Source organism: Bos indicus, chromosome 1, assembly GCF_029378745.1.
Source record: "Bos indicus isolate NIAB-ARS_2022 breed Sahiwal x Tharparkar chromosome 1, NIAB-ARS_B.indTharparkar_mat_pri_1.0, whole genome shotgun sequence".
In the NCBI taxonomy this organism is placed as follows: domain Eukaryota; kingdom Metazoa; phylum Chordata; class Mammalia; order Artiodactyla; family Bovidae; genus Bos; species Bos indicus.
Genome location: NC_091760.1, coordinates 67206513 through 67225876, shown reverse-complemented (window position 1 = coordinate 67225876; position 19364 = coordinate 67206513). Strand labels below are relative to the sequence as shown.

At 40.3% G+C, this 19364-nt stretch overlaps 2 protein-coding genes across 16 annotated transcripts in view; one reads left to right on the top strand and one right to left on the bottom strand.

The window, feature by feature from the left end:
• Positions 1-19364, top strand: part of ILDR1 (immunoglobulin like domain containing receptor 1) — a 283577-nt gene that overhangs the window by 149591 nt on the left and 114622 nt on the right. The window lies entirely within an intron of this gene.
• CD86 (CD86 molecule) overlaps positions 1-19364 on the bottom strand; it is a 66872-nt gene that overhangs the window by 2529 nt on the left and 44979 nt on the right. For 4 of the 8 annotated variants that reach the window (XM_019955063.2, XM_070798386.1, XM_019955312.2 and 1 more), the window contains 4 exons: positions 14017-14373; positions 11899-12204; positions 8855-9001; positions 1500-1545 (listed from right to left, as the gene is read on the bottom strand). In XM_019955063.2, coding sequence (XP_019810622.2) covers positions 1500-1545; positions 8855-9001; positions 11899-12204; positions 14017-14373 — 856 coding nt within the window. The remainder of the gene's footprint in view (positions 1-1499; positions 1546-8854; positions 9002-11898; positions 12205-14016; positions 14374-19364) is intronic. The other 4 variants (XM_019955230.2, XM_070798507.1, XM_019955145.2 and 1 more) reach the window with 2 other exon arrangements.

Genomic DNA, 19364 nt, shown 5'->3' with positions numbered 1-19364 from the left:
ATGAAATCTTGCTATTTGTGACAAACATGGATGGCCCTTGAGGGTATCATGCTAAGTGAAATAAATCAGACAGAGAAAGACAAATACTGTATTATTTCACTTACATGTTGAAATTTAAAAATAAAAAATAATTAAAATCAGGCTCTCAGATACAAAGAACAGACTGATGGTTGCTAGAGGTGGGGTTGGGATAGGGAGGTGGGAGAAATGGTTTATTTAAACTAAAACAAACTAACTTTTTTTTAAATAGGAAAATAAATTTAAATAAATTACATTAAAAAAACCTGAAAACTTGAACCCCTTAAAAAAGAAAAAAGCACCTCACCAAATTCTGCATTCCATATCCCTCATATGTGAACAAAAGATAATGGAAAGGATACACAAATTTCTCCCTATGCCATATTTAGGGTTACTTAAGTGCTGTCAGACACGACTGAAGTGACTTAGCAGCAGCAATGCTGTTCTTATTTGGATTTGATTAGGTAAAGTATCTAGAAAGAAAGCTAAATAAGTGAAAAATAAATACAAATCAAACAAACTTAAAATTGTTGCTCAGCTGAAAGCAAAGGTAAGAGAGACTAAAACTCTGATGAACAATGTTTATTTTCCCACAAAACTCCTTTCAACATGTTATATACTTATCAAACCATTAGATTGTAAATTCTATAAATAAGTCCCATCATCTTTCAATGAATATTCACCATGAAAATTACAACTACTGAAAACTGTTAGTATTAATAAGAAGCTACTTTCTATAGATTCAAGTGTATTTGCTGTTTCAATTTCACAGTTAAAAAAAATTATTGAGTACCTACTATACTATATGCCAGACACTCTGCTAGGTTCTAGCAGCACAGTGATGACCTTCACTGATATATTCCCTGCCCTCTGTAGAGTTTAATTTGGTTAAGTTTATAGTGTGTAGTCTTATAATTATACCAATATATAAGTATAACCTGGTGTTATAAAGAAAAAGCACAGGGATCCATAAGATACTATAACAGGATGACATAATCTAGTTTGGGAAGGGTTTTTAAGAAAGTGCAACTTAAGCCAAGATCTGAAGAATGAGGTGAAGAAGTGGCAAAGAACATTCCCAGCAGAGGGCACAGCAGATGCAAAGACATTGAGGCTAAAGGGTACCTATTATCCCTTCTCACTTATGTATTTATTCATTCCACAAAAGTAGGAAATCCACTGGTCCAGGCATTGTGCTAGGTACTGGGGTTGCCATGGTGAATAAGATGCATTCTATGCTCATCACATCAGACCCTTTTGGTATTATTTTTTTCCTTGAGCACGACTGAGCTTGCCATGCCCCTTGGGCATTGGGCACAGGGCACACTGCCATCCATTTATAGCCAGGATATTTTTCTCCAAGTCCAAACTAGTCTCACTTTCCTTTTCCTCTCCATAAATGCTGAGGTCCCAGCATGCCTCAAACATAGACCCTCTGGGGATTGTACCTCTTTCAACAATGTTGTAGGGTCAGAACTCACCTTTTCGCAGTCTGTTCACTCTCTTTCTCCTCCACTTTGATGATTTCTGAAAGAGACAAAACAACTTCAGAAAACGTATTTCCCATAGATACTAAAAGAAGGAAAGTTTGAAGAGGCTCCTAAGTCCTAGGACCCAGAGAGAAATTGTTGCCATGTATGTGGAATAGATGGTTCCTTGAGGAAATTTCATGGGGACTGAGAAGCAGCTTCTTTCATCCCAAAAGTAAATGCCTTCTTTTGCTCATTGTGCCTTAAGTTCTAACTTTGGGAATAGGTTTTACTTATAGCTCTATTCTTTACTAAAATAAAAATGCTACTGAGAGGTATACCACATATAGTTTTAGCAAACATTTAATGATGGGGGAAAAAAGTTTCCTGTCCTTTTTTGAAAGTAAGGTTTGGAAGGAGGAGGAAAAGGAAATATTGAATGTGCTGACACCTTACTGGGTTATCCAACTGGTGCTACTAAATAATACACAGTATTGCATGGCCAGAATCAAGTGGGAAATCTCTAGTGAGCTAGACCTCCCAAGGCCTGACTTCCTACTGGCATGGACTTACTACTGATGCAACTAAGGGAGAAAATGTCTCTGGGTTGACAGTTGTGATGGTGCTATTATCCCACTGAGAGCCTTACAGCAGGGGTTGTTAACCCGGGGGTCCATGGAGGAATTTAGAGACCACAGCGGTCCTTTCAACAATCCTGATGGTTTTGAACACTTTCTATTTTTAGTGGTTCTGTTTGTGTGTGTATGTGTTTGAAAATAATCAGCTTTATTGAGATAAAATACACAGTAAAATCCAATCATTTTCCATACAGATTTTGCTGAGTCTAACAAATGTATGCAGTCACGTAACTACCACTATAACCAAAATATAGAACATTTATATAAGCCCAAAGCATGCCCTCTAGCCCTTTTCAATCAATTTCTTTCTCCCACCCATCCCCTCCAACCACTGATCTGCTTAATGCCACAGTAGTTTTGCTTTATTCTAGGATTTCATATAAGTATGATCATAAAATGTGTAGGCTTTTCGTGCCAAGTATCTTTCACATAGCATAATGCTTTTGAAATTTATTCATGCTGTTTCATGTTACCAGTGGTAACATTCCTTTCTATAGCTCAGAGATATTTCCTTGTATGTATATGCCACCATTTGTTTATCCATTCACCAACTGTAAAAATTCAGGATGCCAGGTTTTTAGTATTATGAAAAAAGCTGCTATGGACACGTGTGTGTGTGTGTCTCTGTGTAGACATATGTCTTTATTTCTCATAGATAACTACCTAGGATTGCCGGGTTGTGTAGAAGAACATGAGAATTTCATTTGCTTCATATCCTCTCCAACACCTGATATTTATCAGTCTTTTTAATTTTAGCCATGTTAGTGGGTGTATGGTGGTAGTTCATTATGGTTTGAATTTGTGTTTCCCCAATGACTAATGACATTATGACTGTGTGACTGTTGCTTATTGGCCACTTGTATATCTTTTTATGTGAAGTATTTATTCAAATCTTTGGCTTTGTGACTTTTGTTATATGAATTATCTTATTGAATAGTATCACACAATTATATATTCTGACTGTAAGTTCTTTATTATATGTATGTTTTGCAAGCATTTTGTCATAGTCTGTGACTTGACTTTTCATTTGCTTAATAAAGTCAAAGGGCGAAATTTTAAATTTTGATGAAGTTCAGTTTACCAATCTTATCTTTTTGTAATACAATTTGTGCTTACTGTGTCCTAAGATTTGCCTAACCTAAGCTCACAAAATTCTTCTGCTATGTTTTCTTTCAAAAGTCTTTTAGCTGTAGCTCTTATTTTAGGTTTATGATCCACTTTGAGATATTTTTTGGGTGTCCAGGTTCACAGTTTACCATGTGGATACCTAACTGACCCAATACCATTCAACAAAACACTATCCTTTCAGCATGGAATTAACTTGGCACTTTTGTCAAAATCAGTTGACAAAATCATGTGAGTTTATTTTTTGCCCTTCTATTTTGTTCCATTGGTTGATTTGCCTGTCCTTTCACCAATGTCACACCATCTTGACTCCTATAGGTGTAAAATAAATCTTGAAATTAGGTAGTATAAGTCTTCCAGCTTTGTTCTCATGTTTCATAATTATTTGGGCAATGGCACTCCTTTGCATTTCCATATAACTTTTAGAATAAGCTTTTTAATTTCCTCTAAAGAGCCTGCCAGGATTTTGATATTGCATTGAAACCAAATATCAATTTGAGAGAATTGGTATCTTAATAGCTAGTCTTCTAAACCATGAGCATTGCATAATTCTCCGTTTATTTAGATCTACTTTGATTTCTGTCAGCAGTAATGTTTTTCAGTTTTCACCCCACCCCAGTACTCTTGCCTGGAAAATCCCATGGATGGAGGAGCCTGGTGGGCTGCAGTCCATGGGGTCGCTAAGAGTCGGACACGACTGAGCGACTTCACTTTCACTTTTCACTTTCATGCATTGGAGAAGGAAATGGCAACCCACTCCAGTGTTCTTGCCTGGAGAATCCCAGGGACGGGGGAGCCTGGTGGGCTGCCATCTCTGGGGTCGCAGAGAGTCAGACATGACTGAAGCGACTTAGCAGCATATATATATATATATCTATATATCTATATATATATATCTATATCTATCTTGTACTTGTTTTTTTAACATTTATTCCAAAGCCTGTAATATTATTTGATACTACCTTAATTGGTATTAAAAAATTCAATGTACAATTGTTTGTTGTTAGTATATGGAAAAACAATTGATTTTTGTGTATTGACCTTGTATCCTGCGACTTAGCTACACTCAATCAGTTCTAATAGCTTTTAATGGATTCCTTAGGCTTTTCTATAAACATACTCATCTTACTTGCCAAAAAAAGAGACAGTTTTACCTCTTCCTTTGCAATGTGTATGCCTTTTATTTCTTTTTCTAGAGTTGTAGCACTGGCTAGGACTTCAGCACAATGTTGAACAAAAGCAGGGAGAGTGACACACTTGCCTTGTTCCTAATCTTAGGTGAAAGCAGTCTTTTATCATTAAATATAATGCTAACAAAAGATTTTGGTAGATGTCCTTTAAATTCAATTCAAAAGCATCCCTAGTTTTATGGGAGTTTATCTTTCTTTTTAAATATTATGAATGTGTATTAATTTTCCCAAATGCTTTTTCTGTATCATATTTGGTAGATATCCCCATGATTTCTCTTTTTAGTTTTTCAATATGTTGAATTTTATTGCTTGTTATTTGGATGTTGAACTTACCTTATATTATTAGAATAAATCCCACTTAATCATGTTGTCTAATATTTTAATACATTGCTAAATTTCATTTGCTAATTTTGTTTAGCATTTTGGCATCTATGTTCACAAGAGCCATGTGTGGTTTTCTAGTCTTGTAATGTCTTTTTCTAGTTTTGCTTGGTATTAGGGCTCCCCCTGCCTTCAGAGCAGCCTAGAAACTGACTCCAGCCAGGAAGTTGTGGACAATCACAGGGCTCACCTCATCTTTTCCCTTCTCTTAGGGGCTACAGTTTTCTGTAGCCTGTTGTCCAATGTCTGAAAACAGTTGTCACATATATTTTGCTGATTCTAGTTGTTTACTGCAGGAGGGCAATTTCTGTAGCAGTTAATCCTTCCTGGGAGGAGAGAGAAGTCTGTGTCTTCTATATAATTTTAAAAGAGCTTTAATTGTTAGAAAAGACTCTAATTTCCTTCTACCTTCTTATAACTTTTGTCAATAAGATGTCCTTTAGAGCCTCAGTTAAGTATGATCTTGTACCCCATGGCAGTTTTTCGATATTTAAAGGCAGCACTTGCATACTCCTCAAGGCTTTTTGTCCTGGCTGAGCATTCTCAGTGATTTCTTATTTGACTGATCTTCCAGATACTTTATAAATCTAGTTAAGTTCTATTTTTGTCAAAGTTCTCTTAAAAATAACAGTGCTTATAACTGAATATAGTACTTCAGGGTATCTGTACACTAACACAAATAATTACGTTATCCTTTCATACTCATGACAAAATCACCATCATTTTGAAAAAGGCTTGTTTTAAAATGAAAGCAGCAATAAGAAGACGGATTCTAAACTTTTGGATTTGATTACAAATTTAGCATTTTGAAGGATAGATTGATGAGGTCTCCTGGTTTCATTTTTTAAGCTCTGTGAAAGTTTCTGTTTTGGTTTTTTTTTTGGAAAATACATTTGTCCTTTAAGAAATCATTCTTGAAAGAGCTGAGACTGTCCCAGATTTGGTGGAGGGGGGCAAGTTATAAAAACTGGAGGTTGCTAAGCACTATTATAATACAAATTTTAGTCACACAAGACACAAATGAGGAAGTAAAACTTTAAGAGGAGCTATTTTAGTCTTTCTCCCCAATAGGTAAGCTGACAGGGTAACTTCTGATTGGGAAAAGACAGTAATTTAAGGTTGTAATTTCTCATGCCTTCACTGCCCTATTTGACAAAACCAAAATAGAGAAGAGGGATAAGAAACCAGCTAGAACAACCATGGTCTTTCCCTTTTATTCATTTAACAACCTAAAAAGGGTAAATATGTATGGCCAAGGAAGAGAAAAACTGGAATTACCAAACAAACACTGGAAAGGGCTTTTGACACTGAGTTAGTTGGAGAGCTGTGTACTCTGAGCAAAGGAATATTGGATTAGGAGGAAGCTGCATTGTTGGAGAAATTTCTACTCATCAGTAAGCTTGTTTCTCTGTAGGTAGGTCATGACTATTTCCATACTTATTGGCAGAATTTGGTCCCTTGTGGACTGAGATTCCCATTTCCTTGCTTGCTTTCGTGGTCAGCTGAGGACCGTTTCCAGTTTCTAGAGGCCATCCACATTTCCTGGCTCAGGGCCCCTTCCTCTGTCTTCAAGAGCAGCAGTGGTGGGTTGAGCTTGTCTCAAGCTTTGGCTCTCTTCTTCCATTTTATCTTTCTAATCCAGATAGGAAAGTTTCTCTGATTCACATGATTAGATTGGGTCTACCTGGATAATCCAGGATAATCCCATCATTCTGAAGTCAATATACTAATCATATATGAAAAATCTCTTTTTCCATGTAAGATAACTTATTGTAGATTCTGGGGTATATGAGGTGGATATCTTGTTGGTGGCATTATTCTGCCTATCATACAGCCAATACCAAGGGTATCCACAAGCAAGTGCAGACATTGCTGAAGTTACAGAACCCACTTTTACAGACATCTCATATCTATGTGGCTCGGTTCCTTAGTACCTCGCCCTTCTCCAGTGATATCAAGGCTATTCTCTTTAACCAAATTTGCTGGCACAGGTGACTACCTGACCAAACGATGTTTCCTACCAGTATTCTCTGTCATATTCTTGAGAGGCTTGTTGTATGTACTATGCTCTTTCCTGTGGTTTTCTGCCCTTTAACACTCATATCTCAATCTGACCATCTCAAATGCAACAGATAGCTTCTTGAACATCCTTCCAGCACTCTCATATGTACAGACACGTCCCCTTTAACTTTCTCATCTAGTCTCCTGAATTTTTCTGACTGCTTCTTAGGGGAAGAGACATTTTTACTTGCCTTTTCTCCATCCCTTTGCTTTGTTTCATTTGTAAGCTAGTTGTGTGTGGGTTCTCACTCACTAAATCACGACCAGCTCTTTGTGATCCTATGGACTGTAGCTGGCCAGGCTCCTCTGTCTGTGGGACTTTTCTCGGACATTTCCTCTTGCAGGAAACCTTCCCAACCCAGGGACTGAACTCGTATCTCCTGCGTCTTCTGCACTGGCAGGTGGATTTTTACAACTGAGCCACCTGGGAAGCCAGCATAAGCTAATCATTCCATTGCAAAAGCAAATTTAGGAAACAGCTTATTTCCAAGCAGAAGGTTGCATCTGCACATTTACCTAAATCTAAATGGCAATGAGATTAAGAGAGAAATAGAAGTTAAAAACTCTCGTTTTGAAAAGTCAAAGCCTGGACAAACATGATACATCTGTAACCTGACCCTGCGCTGTGAATTTTACTTTTATATCACAGAAATCTCTCAGCACACTCTGTGCTTTGGCAGTTTGAAAGGCTCTGCCATATGCTTTGTGTCAATGTATTAAAACTGGATTATCACTTCCAAATTTACTGTTTTTGGAATACAACAGGATGAAATGAATGACTACTGATGTCATCTATTTATTTTCTTAAAATCTGTACCTGCACTCTTAAGATGCTGACCAGAAGCATTACTTATCTTGTGCTTTTTACCATAAATGAGTGAGGAGGTTTTACCTTAATTCTTAGCACCAACCAAACTTTTACTGGAGGCAATTAGTGAGAATAAAGTCCAACTTTATCTTACAACATCATCCAAACCAGCCCTAATCACAAACAGGCATGGAATTCTTATAAAGGCAGGGACCACTTTGCCCACATTAAACATATAACATTTTTACAACAGAAGTCAATGAGGAGGCTACTCAATGCAGTGTTGTTTACAATAGAAAACCTATAGGAGCAACCCAAATGTCCAACAGAAAGGACGTAGTTAAATCAATTAAGGTGTATCCACATAATGGAGTGTGTTGGGGCCATTTTGAATGATGCTACAGAATAATACTTAGTGGCACTAAAAATTTTCTTCCTACATTTAGTATAAAACAGTTTGAAAACAGTATGTTACATTATCCAAACTGTGAAAAACAGTCTTCATAATACTATCCCATTTGTGGAAAAATAACAGATTAATATACAGAAAAATCTGGAAGATACACACTAAAATGTCTGCATAATCATTTTTTTTCTTACTAGTGGAACTTTAGGCAATTTTTATGTTCAGTGTATGTGGTAATGGATATGTCCTACTTGGTAATCATTAAGAATTAATATTCTATTTTAAAATCAGTGGGGCGTAATTCATCTAACTTACTTCTTAGGAAACCAAGACTTTTAATAGATGAGAAGGAAAATCTTATGGTCATCTAATCCTCCCCTTCTCCCACCAAACAGCCTTGCTTGAACACCATCAGGTCCATAATCATGAATGTTGAGGAGTGTTTTCACCCTTTTAGTTCAATGAATTCTCACAGTGACCCCATGAAGTAGGTAAACCAAGGAATAATTAGCTTTGTCTGGAAATGAGGAGTACATTTGTAAACCTCAGATTAGAAATGTTGTCTTTCCTGGAAACCCAGAGCCACCTTATCGGCTCTTACTCCCATCTATATGGGCTCCCGACCCTGGGAGAATCTTTTCCTCCAAACACTTGCTGACTCTTTGCCAGCCTGGGCTCAGCCAGGGAGCTCCAGAAGGCAGCTGATCGGGAAACAGCTGCAAAGTGGCAATCTGCAGAGAGGACAAGCACTGACTCACCACATTCATTAGAGGGGCCAGGCTGCTTCTTCTTCCTTTTCTTTAGTGTTAGAAACACCATCCCACTCACGACCACTGTTACAAGTAGAGCTGCAATCCAGAGGATGTGGTCTGGGACAGGGGGGCTTGGCACAGGTGACTTTGCATCTAAAAATGAACCCAAGTTTGCAATCAGCCAGGAAGGTTGATTATGAACGTTTTTATAATTACTGCTCTTCTCTTTCTTTACATGCCAGCATCTCCTCAGGGCTCTACTGCCAGAGGAGCCTGAAACTCACATGATTTGGGGCATAGAGAATCCTAGTCTCAGGGCCTCAGCAACTGACTGAGAACCAAGCCAGTGACTCTGATCCATTGCTTGGACTAGCTGTCTTGCCTTCCCTTCCCAGAGGCTGGGATGACAGTGACCCTGATCTAGAAGAGGGTCAACTTGGCCCTTGGTTTTGGAATCTGGGCAATGTATGTACACTGAGGCTCTGAAGGTACAGTCAGCTGGGCAGCATCCTACTTCCTCAACCCCCTCCATGGTTCTGAATTTTCCCTTGGAATAAGTCCTCTGTCCAATATCATCTGAGTATCAGGCTCCAGACACTTCTCACCCCGACAAACATAACAGCCCTCTCACAGGCCTCCAGTCTCCACATTTATTTGTTTTTCCCCCTGATGTCACAATGGACTTTCTCAGCATGGCTTTCAACATGTCCCACCTACTGGTAAACCTTTGATATTTCTTAATGCCCTGAGGAATCAGGGTCAGAATCAGCTCCGGAGAAATCAGGACTTACTTCCTTGCTCATGGATGGCTAAAGTTCCAAGAAGTTAGTAAAATAGACTTTGGAAGGGAGAAATAGAGCTGAGTGGCCCATTTTATAGACATTTATGAGAACAAGTCTGGTAGTTAATCTCAAATAACAGGAGACTAGGACCAGTTGACCTCCCATTAGCTTAGGGGCAGTTTGTGGACCTATACCGTGTTCCTGGGACCTTAAGAAAAGGAGTTGTTGGCACTGCAGGTCACATTCAATACTTTTTGAGTCTGTCCCAGTTTAACCTCACTTGAGCCTGTCTGGCATCCCAGTAAAGGAGGGTAATACTTGTTGTCATGGAGGCTGCCACCTTTGGATACCCCAGAAATGTTCCTTGATGTGGAGCCTAACCTATCTCTGATCTAGCCAGAGAATAGGGACCCAGAGAGGCAAGCCCCATCTTCCTGAGGCAGCTGGAGCTGAAACATTTCTGAAGATGGTGGCAGTGAGGAATGTTTTGGTAGCAGTTGAGAAGCAGCAGAAAGGTGAGCCATGATGAGGCTGTAGTGGTAGAAGGACCCTGTACCTGTGGGAGTCATGGCAGAGAGCTGCAGGGTGTTTCATCTTTGGTGATGGTGGCAGCGCCAAGAAGTTGCTAAATCTCAGGACAGTGTGGGAGAGGCTTCTAGCAGCCCAAGAGAGGCTATAGTAGAAGCAACCAGGACAGGCAGGGTGACCATGCCATTTACTTAACTGTTAAGAGTCAGAGGTGATCAGAAGGAAATCAGCATCAGGAGAGAGGACTGGCCTACTGGTACAGCTAAGCTGGCTGGTAGGGGTGGGCTCCAGGGGGTACAGAGGTTAAGAATCCACCTGCTAATGCAAGGAACATGGGTTTGATTCCTGGTCCAGGAAGATTCCACATGCGTTGGAGCAACTAAGCCCATGTGCCATAACTACTGAGTCCCCACTCTTGGGGCCGCATGCCACAACTGAAGCCCATGTGCCTAGAGCCCCTGCACTGCAAGGAAGAGTAGTCCCTGTGTGCATCTGCAAAGACCAAGAGCCACCCAAAATTAAATATATATATATATATATATATATATATACACACATATACACACACACACAAAATACAATGCATCTCGAGGCCAAGTCATATTTAAACAATGAGTCACCAGGAGAGCGGAGCTGTCAAAGCCAGAGGATGGAGCAAGGAACTGGAGGGATGCTTAGGACGGGGCAAACCAAGGGGCCAGAGCTGGAGGAGGGGGCCAGGGCAAGCAGAAGGCAGATGGGTGGGGGGAGGGTTGGGACTGGAATAAGCAGTGTTGAAGGCAGTGTGGGTGCAGATTGCCTTTATTTCAGAAGAATTTTTCAGTTACCACTCCTCAGAAGCGGAGCCTCAAATGAGCGGCAAAGCCAGGAATTTAAGATAGCAGGCTCCTATTAGTGGGCACTGCTTAGTTTCATCCCTTTCCTCCAGTGAGACTGGTCCTATACTACACCATCCACATGCCACAAGCATTTCTGCTTCTGAGTGTTTCCTTGACACATGCGTACTGATGGCCACCATTACCTGTGCCCACGGCAGGTGCTACTAATTGATTGTGGCCCTCTAACCACCCAAGTCTGGATGCTGTTTCAGAATTTCCAGAAGCTACCACAAGTACCTGTCATCTCTTTACCACGCTTATTCAGCCCAGTTATTTCTGTTACGGTAATATAAGATCCCATTTCCTTTAGGAAGCCTTCAATGACCCTCAAGGAACTTGCCTATCTCTGAATGCCTGTAAATCTTATTGTCAGTCACTCTTGTTTTTAAATTTAGTTGTATATTTCCACAGGATATAATTTAGATTTCAATTCAGTCTTTTTAAATCCAGTTTACCATGTGTGTACATCATGAGGTTCTGGTTCTATGAGAAGATCCCTGAGAGCAGAGAGTATGTTTTATACTTTCTGGTTTTCTCCTCTGCCACCAACAATGTCTAGAATGGTCCTGTATTCATAACATGTATGTATGCACATGTGTGTGTTTTAATGAATGAGAGAATAAAGGCAACCCAAAACACCAGGCCAGTGTCAGGGCTAAGAATATGCATTCTCAAGTGCACCATAGGTTCATAGCCTCCTGGACCTTGTAGAAACAGGAGCTGTCTGTCTAGGTCCTTCCTTACAGTATCCTAAAATGGCCCAGTTGGAGGCTTCCTGGCAAGCAGGGGACATTGGATGATCTGCCTTACCCATCTGTGTATTATACATGATAAACAGAACAGTCTGGGGAAGCAAGCTTACCTATATTGTAAGGTTGGGATAAAATTATCTTCGTTGGCTCAAGTTGCAGGGCACAGAATATGGTCACATTTGTTTCAGGAGGGATGGGAAAAGACACGCTGATAGAAACATTGTATAGTTCTGTGATATTACTTTGAGATTTCTTCATGACAGCATCATAGGTGCTACTTGAATTTGTAGTGTTTAGACTCACATACATCCTCTGAGGTTCTGGGTAACCTTGTATAGATGAGCAGGTCAAATTGATGATGTTAGACTTTTCTGTTTGGTTAGCAATTAGTCTTATTTCTGGTTGACTGAAGTTAGCTGAAAGCAGAATAGAGATATAAAAAAAGAAAGAAAGAAATCAGTTTCAATTTGATGTATCTGGAATGGAATAGCAGATAACTAGGTACTCTGGGAACTCATTGGGAGTATGCTTGGCAGTCTTAGGGTGTGTAAATTGTGGGCCTTGGCCCATGGTGAGAGCCATGTAATGATTCCACATTTATTTTCAGGAATGGAGTTCGGGGCCACCATGCTTCCTGCTTACCCCAATCAAGGAGGTGCTCTCTGAGCCACAGGAGGGCTAGCCCCTTCTGCCAGCCAAATCCCTTACTCTCCTTCTCTAATCACTAGGTACTGTGCAGGTTCTACATACTAACTCATAGTTGAGTGTATTGTTTCTATAATTTCAGTGATTTGTGTGCTATCTTTACAAGTTTTGCTCTATCAACCCACTACTTAAGCATTCTGCTTGTATGTGATGTGGCAATAGAAGGTAGATTGCCAAGGTGTTGCCTACTTTAAACCTCATTAACAATAGTTATTCTGGATCTAGTAATTCTGCGCCTGGGTATCTATCCAGATAGAGATTTACACAAAAACTTGTACATGAATGTTTATAGCTGTTCTATTCATAATAGCCCCCAAATGAAAACAACCCAATGTCTTTCTATGGGTTGAATGGATAAACAAAAATGTTACTATTCATAGTAACAAGGAACAGACTTTTGATACATGTGACAACTTGGATGACTCTCAAAGGCATTATGTTAAATAAAAGAAGCTGGTTTTAAAAGATTACATACTGTATGACTTAATTTATGTGATAGTCACAAAAGATAAGTCTATAGGATGCAAAACAGGGGTTATGGGTATAGAGAGCATATGATTAGAAGGGCATAGCATGGGGAAATTTTTTTTTAGGGTGATGAAAATGATTTGTATCCTGTTTATATTGCTGGTTACTGACCTCTGGTGGCTCAGATGATAAAGAATCTGCCTGCAATGCAGGAGACCCAGATTAGATCCCTGGGTCAGGAAGATCCCCCGGAGAAGGAAATGGCAACCCACTCCAGTATTCTTGTCCAGAGAATCCCGTGGACAGAAGAGTCAGGTGGGCTACAGTCCAAGGGGTCACAAAGAGTCGAACACGACTGAACGACTAACACTTTCACTTTCTTTGTATTGCTGGTTACATATATCTGTACCTAAGTTCAAATTAATAGAACTGTACACCAAGATAAAAATGATTAATTTTACTGTATTTTAATTTTAAAAATTCTGTAGTGACATTTAGGTTTTTTCAAGGTCTGGAAAAATAGAGGAGTTGGTTTGTCAGCTTTTGGATTGTGTGCCTTGGGTTATTTCCCTCCTGTCTTCTGGGCTCATGATTGGGCAACAAGCAAGTTGTAAGCAACCTCCAGGAGACTGAAGGGAAATCTCCAATTAGCCAGCTGTCACCCTTGCAAACTCCAGGCAAAGAGCTCCAGGCAAAGATTTAGTGGGTGAGAAATCTTGGACTAAAAGAAAAAATGAATGTAAAAGAGATTAGAGACCTATATGGTTCATATAAACTTAATAATGTCCAAATCACCCATGGTTTTCACTTAGCTGCATTACCTTGGATTAGTTAGCTCTAGCTGGTCCCTAAAGCAAATTCTTACAGATGCTTCAGAAGTAAACCATAAAAAGTACAAAGGATTTTTAGTTCCCTACTCCCAAGCCCTGCATTCCCCTCAGGAGGGCTTCCCAGAACTGGCTGTCCTCTGCGTCTCTCTTGAGGTACCCCTTTCCCCACCTATTGCAGTCTCATCTAAGAAGGCCTGGGATCTGAACACACCATTGACTACATACCCAGCACTATCAGGTCAGAACTCATCTGGTGGATGGAAACCAATCCTTGGGACCTTCTATGATGGATGAAACATTGATACGAGCCTGTGTCTTTGATTTGAACGTTGTGGAGTCTCAAGGTCCAACTGTCCTGGTCAAAGCTTGTGCGGCCTATATACTTGGGATTAACATTATTGGGCTTCTCTTGGCCTTTGAATAGCTCATAGAGAACCAACTTATTCTGATCCTGCCAAAATATCACCAGTTCGTCCAGGCTGAGGTTTTGGGTGTTTGGAAAGTGGCATGGCAGTTCTCCAGTCTCGTTGAAGAAGGCATGACTTTTCAAGGAAGCAGCACCTGAAAAAGGAACAGTGGAAACTGGGGAAAGAGAAACAAGAGGGAAAAATAAAAATCCCAGAAACTCCATTTCTCTTTATACAATACCTAGTTACTATCTTCTCAGTAATGATCTTGAAGAAGTAGATATTAAACTCTGGAACCGTGCATACACACTGGTATGTGGAGAAAGGAAGGGGTTTTTGTCCTCATTCTACTGCTAACTGGTTGACTTTGTGCAAACTGCAACTCCTATGGAGTTTTCTTATCTGTTTAATGAATGAGTGGACTAAACATTCTGAGGTTTCTTCCAGTACTGTGGTTCTGTGAATTTAAATGCCAGAACAGGAAAAGCCAGCAGAATTATATAACTCATTCACCCATTGGTTACCTTCCTATAATCTGAATGTTAATTCTTTCCACTGTAGCTGTTATAGGCTCCAGTACTTCTTCACCATGACTGAAAGTTTCCCCTTCCCTTTCCTATTCCCTAATTCCTTGGCCTGCTATGGAGAAAAGATTTCTGACCATGGTAACAAATGTGATATCCTTCCTTTCATTATGCCTTGTAGCTGGGTATCATAGTGAATAACATCTTTAAAATTCAAATAGTTCCCTTTATAGAGCTTCCCTCATGGCTGCTTCTCCCACAGCCAGCTCCTTCAAGGAGAAAAACAGTTTGGAAATGACACAAATTGTCAACCAAGGCCTCTATTCTGTAACCTCTCTAAGCTCTTTCAGAGATCAGAAAGAGAACTGGGCAAATATAATGGTTGTTTTGGGATGTGGTGGTCAAAGACCATTTTAGGTACATGAATGAAATGCTGGAAATGAATCATAAGTGGGAAGGTGAGGATGTACTTTTGGAGTATTGGGGAATCCCCAGGTACCACAAACTTGCTCTCCTCAGCATGCATGCATTTGCTTTTGGAAACTTTTTCAAACCCTAGAGAATGTGCTGGGAGGGTTCAGAGAAAGGCTTTCATTCCTGAGGGCATATTGGGGTTTATATTTGGGCCACATAACTCCTTAAATGCAATGGATTATAGGTTTTTTGTAGAATTTATTCTGGATCACAGAATTACTTGAAACTTGCCAAGAAATTAAGTTGTGGTTAGTGAGAAGTACAGGGTTAGGTGGTGAAATGCTGTTTCTCAGTTAACGTGAAGTTAGATGCCACTTTGGGAAGGGAATTAGGATGGTTCTAATTAAGCTTCGTCATTCCAGACTTCAGTAAAGGGATGTTGACATTAAGGAGGAAAGGAGAGGTAGGTTGGTGAGGGAGATGAGAGATGTTACTTGAGGTGTTCTTGGGTGGTGGTAGGAGAACTTAAACTGAAATGATCAATGGGTTTCTCTTCTTAAGGGAAATGGGTTTTTCTTGCTAAAAGAGAAATATTAGTGATATGCACTTGGCAAAACTGAAGTGTGTGCAGAGTAGCCCAGTGAGAATGGATAAGCAAGGAGGGGGTTGGGGTGGTCTTGAACTCTATGGGAAGGGACTCCAGGCATCAGTGAAAGTCTGAACAAGTTCGAATCATTGCTTGTTGCATTATACTCACTAGAACACTGTGAAGCCTTTGAAAGTATAAAGTACAGTCTCTGTACAGCATGCATTCTCATATTGGAGAAGGTGGGAAAATCTACCCGGGTACTTGGAACAGTGAAAGGGGAACTTAAAGACGACTTTCTGCATTCAGTAACCTTACCAGGCACTCCTGGGATAATGCTGTTCCTTTGCTAAACTTTGAACGATAATTGCAAGGACTGATGTTGAGGCTGAAACTCCAATACTTTGGCCACCTGATGCGAAGAGCTGACTCATTGGAAAAGACCCTGATGCTGGGAAAGATTGAGGGCAGGAGGAGAAGGTGATGACAGAGGGTGAGATGGTTGGATGGCATCATTGACTCGATGGACATGGGTTTGGGTGGACTCCAGGAGTTGGTTATGGACAGGGAGGCCTGGCATGCTGTGGTTCATAGGGTTGCAAAGAGTCGGACACGACTGAGCGACTGAACTGAACTGAACTGAATGATAATCTAAGGGTGCCACCTGCTGTAAAAGCTTCTAGCAACTATCTCTGGGAAAACTCATGCTGGTTTTACCACACATTTGCCATATGATATAGAGCAGATGACCTAGTAGAGAAACCAAATACATAGTTGAAAATTCTGTCAGTTAACTGACATGGTATATTATTACTCAGCAGTCAGTTGTGCCTCTAGCTGGGAAATTACTTTGCCTTTGGCTTCTTCTGTCTTCCTGATTTAGGGTTGCATCTCCACACAGCCTCACAGTAATTCTTCTCCTGCCTGCCTGCTCTCTCCACTGACGGACGCGTCCATGACCCAGGCTCCCTCTCTCAAAGATAAGAAGGAATTTTTCTTCCACCCATCCAACCGCTCCCTTCTCATCTAACAACCGAAAGTGTGGTCTGTAAATGCAGTATCTCTAGCCCTACCCCAGACCTTCTGAGTCTGCATTTGAAATAGACCTCCAGTTTGAAAAGCCGCAGTAGAGTATTTCTATCTCTGTCTCCAGTGGAAAAGAGTGATGATGAAATAGGAAAAATCTGTTTCCACCCATCCCTCCCCAAACCTTCTCTCTTTACCCTGGAGTGGAAACCACTCTGAAGTCCCTTTTGAGTGGAACTGAAAGTATTTCACAACTTAGACTCCATAGTTCCCCACCAACCACTGGCTTCCATGACTTAACTCGGAGATATGCATACTAATCACTTCTCTGACGATATAGGGAAGATTTAGCTCAAAGTCTGCTCTCTCTAAGTGGCTTCAGGCTTCCCTGTTATGACCCTAAACTTAAGGCCACCCAGATACTGTACTCACTGGGCTCCCCTGGAGGTTAAACATTGAGATTCTCTTCCCTGGCACTTGAGTCATAGAAATGGTCTGGGTCTAGTTATAACCGGCTTCCCAGGTGATGCTAGTGGAAAAGCACCCATCTGCCAGTGCTGGAGACATAAGGGATCCCTGGATCAGGAAGATCTCCTGGAGGAGGAAATGGCAACCTGCTCCAGTTTTCTTGCCTGAAAAATCCCCTAGACAGAGGAGCCTGGCAGGCTACAGTCCATAGAGTCGCAAAGAGTCAGATATAATTCAAGTGACTTAGCACATAGCACATGTTAGGAGATGGTCACTCAAGAATCCATCTAGACACCTCCCAAATCAGCTGGAGACATTTCTTTCAAAAATGCCTCTATCAGGAAGACATTGCTGATAAAGTCCACTTTATCAGCTGAGGATTGTCACCAAGATACTGTTTGGCTGTCACACAGAAACTATAGTCTTCTAAACTTGTGAGGTCTCTGACCCCAGCCAGGACTTCAGTTTTCCCCAGCTACTACCCAAATGCATATCTTATGTTTTCTAGGTCATCTCTTCCTCATATTACTATGCTTATCTGTATTCATGAATTTCCCTTCTTTTACTAAACTTACTTCAAAGCTCTACCAGTGTCATTCCATTGTCATAAACTCTTTTATGTCTTCAGCCTCTTCATCAAATGTTTCCCATAAGGTTGTGCTTTTGCCCCCAGCCACTACTTGTTTCATGACACTTTACAGGGACCTTTAGTAACACTCTTCCCCCTTTGAGGTGTTCTCTTCTTTCACTGCTCTTAGCTACTAATCATTTGTCACTACTTCCTTACTCACTGAAGATTTTTGGCATTAGATGCAAGGTCTTTCTAATCAATTGTTCCTATCAAATATCAAAGGTGGCTTTGGCATGGATAAGTTTACCAGCAACCATGCCTCAATGTTCTTTGATCTTTGCCCCTTGAAAGATCTTTATCCACAGGCTATTTCAGCAACTCCTTTCCCGTGACATAATCCTAAATCTTATTGCTAAGAACATCTCTGTCCCTATAATCTTAAACCTCAATGTGCCAATCTCTGTCTGCAAGATACCATCTTCCAAGATTTGCTCTTGATTACCTTCATCTGTTCCTCAACTTCCTCATGACTTCAACTCTATCCAGTCTATACCCTATAATGCAGGGCTTTCCAAAAGCAGTCTCTTAATAGTATGACTAAGATACTTAATTTCATCTTACTTAATTTTAGATAATTTAAATTTAAATAGCCACATGTGGTTAGTGGCTATCATATTGGATAGTACAGCAATAGAGTACTTTTTCGATCATTCCTTTGCAAGCAACTTCCACAAACGTGCCCTTTTGTGCAGATTTCATTCCAAGAGGAATCTACTTTTGATCTACATATCTGTTCTTGTGACTGAATGTTTGAACACTCCTGGAGAAAATTATTCAATTAATTAGACTCGTGACATTACAAATCACGTGTCTCTAGTTCACTTAACTTGGCCTCTGGGCTGCTCACTCTACTTGGTAAACCCTTTCCCTTCCTCCCAGCAGTTATTTCAGCAGTACCCTCTGCTACTGCTTGTAGTTCCTCTTTCTCTTAGAGTTAACTTTTCTGAAAGACTAAATAAAAGACCTACAAGACCTTTTAGAACTAACACCCCAAAAAGATGTCCTTTTCATTATAGGGGACTGGAATGCAAAAGTAGGAAGTCAAGAAACAGCTGAAGTAACAGGCAAATTTGGCCTTGGAATACGGAATGAAGTAGGGCAAAGACTAATAGAGTTTTGGCATGAAAATGCACTGGTCATAACACCCTCTTCCAACAACAAAAGAGAAGACTCTATACATGGACATCACCAGATGGTCAACACTGAAATCAGGTTGATTATATTCTTTGCAGCCAAAGATGGAGAAGCTCTATACAGTCAGCAAAAACAAGACCAGGAGCTGACTGTGGCTCAGACCATGAACTCCTTATTGCCAAATTCAGACTTAAATTGAAGAAAGTAGGGAAAACCACTAGACCATTCAGGTATGACCTAAATCAAATCCCTTATGATTATACAGTGGAAGTGAGAAATAGATTTAAGGGCCTAGATCTGATAGATAGAGTGCCTGATGAAGTATGGAATGAGGTTCGTGACATTGTACAGGAGACAGGGATCAAGACCATTCCCATAGAAAA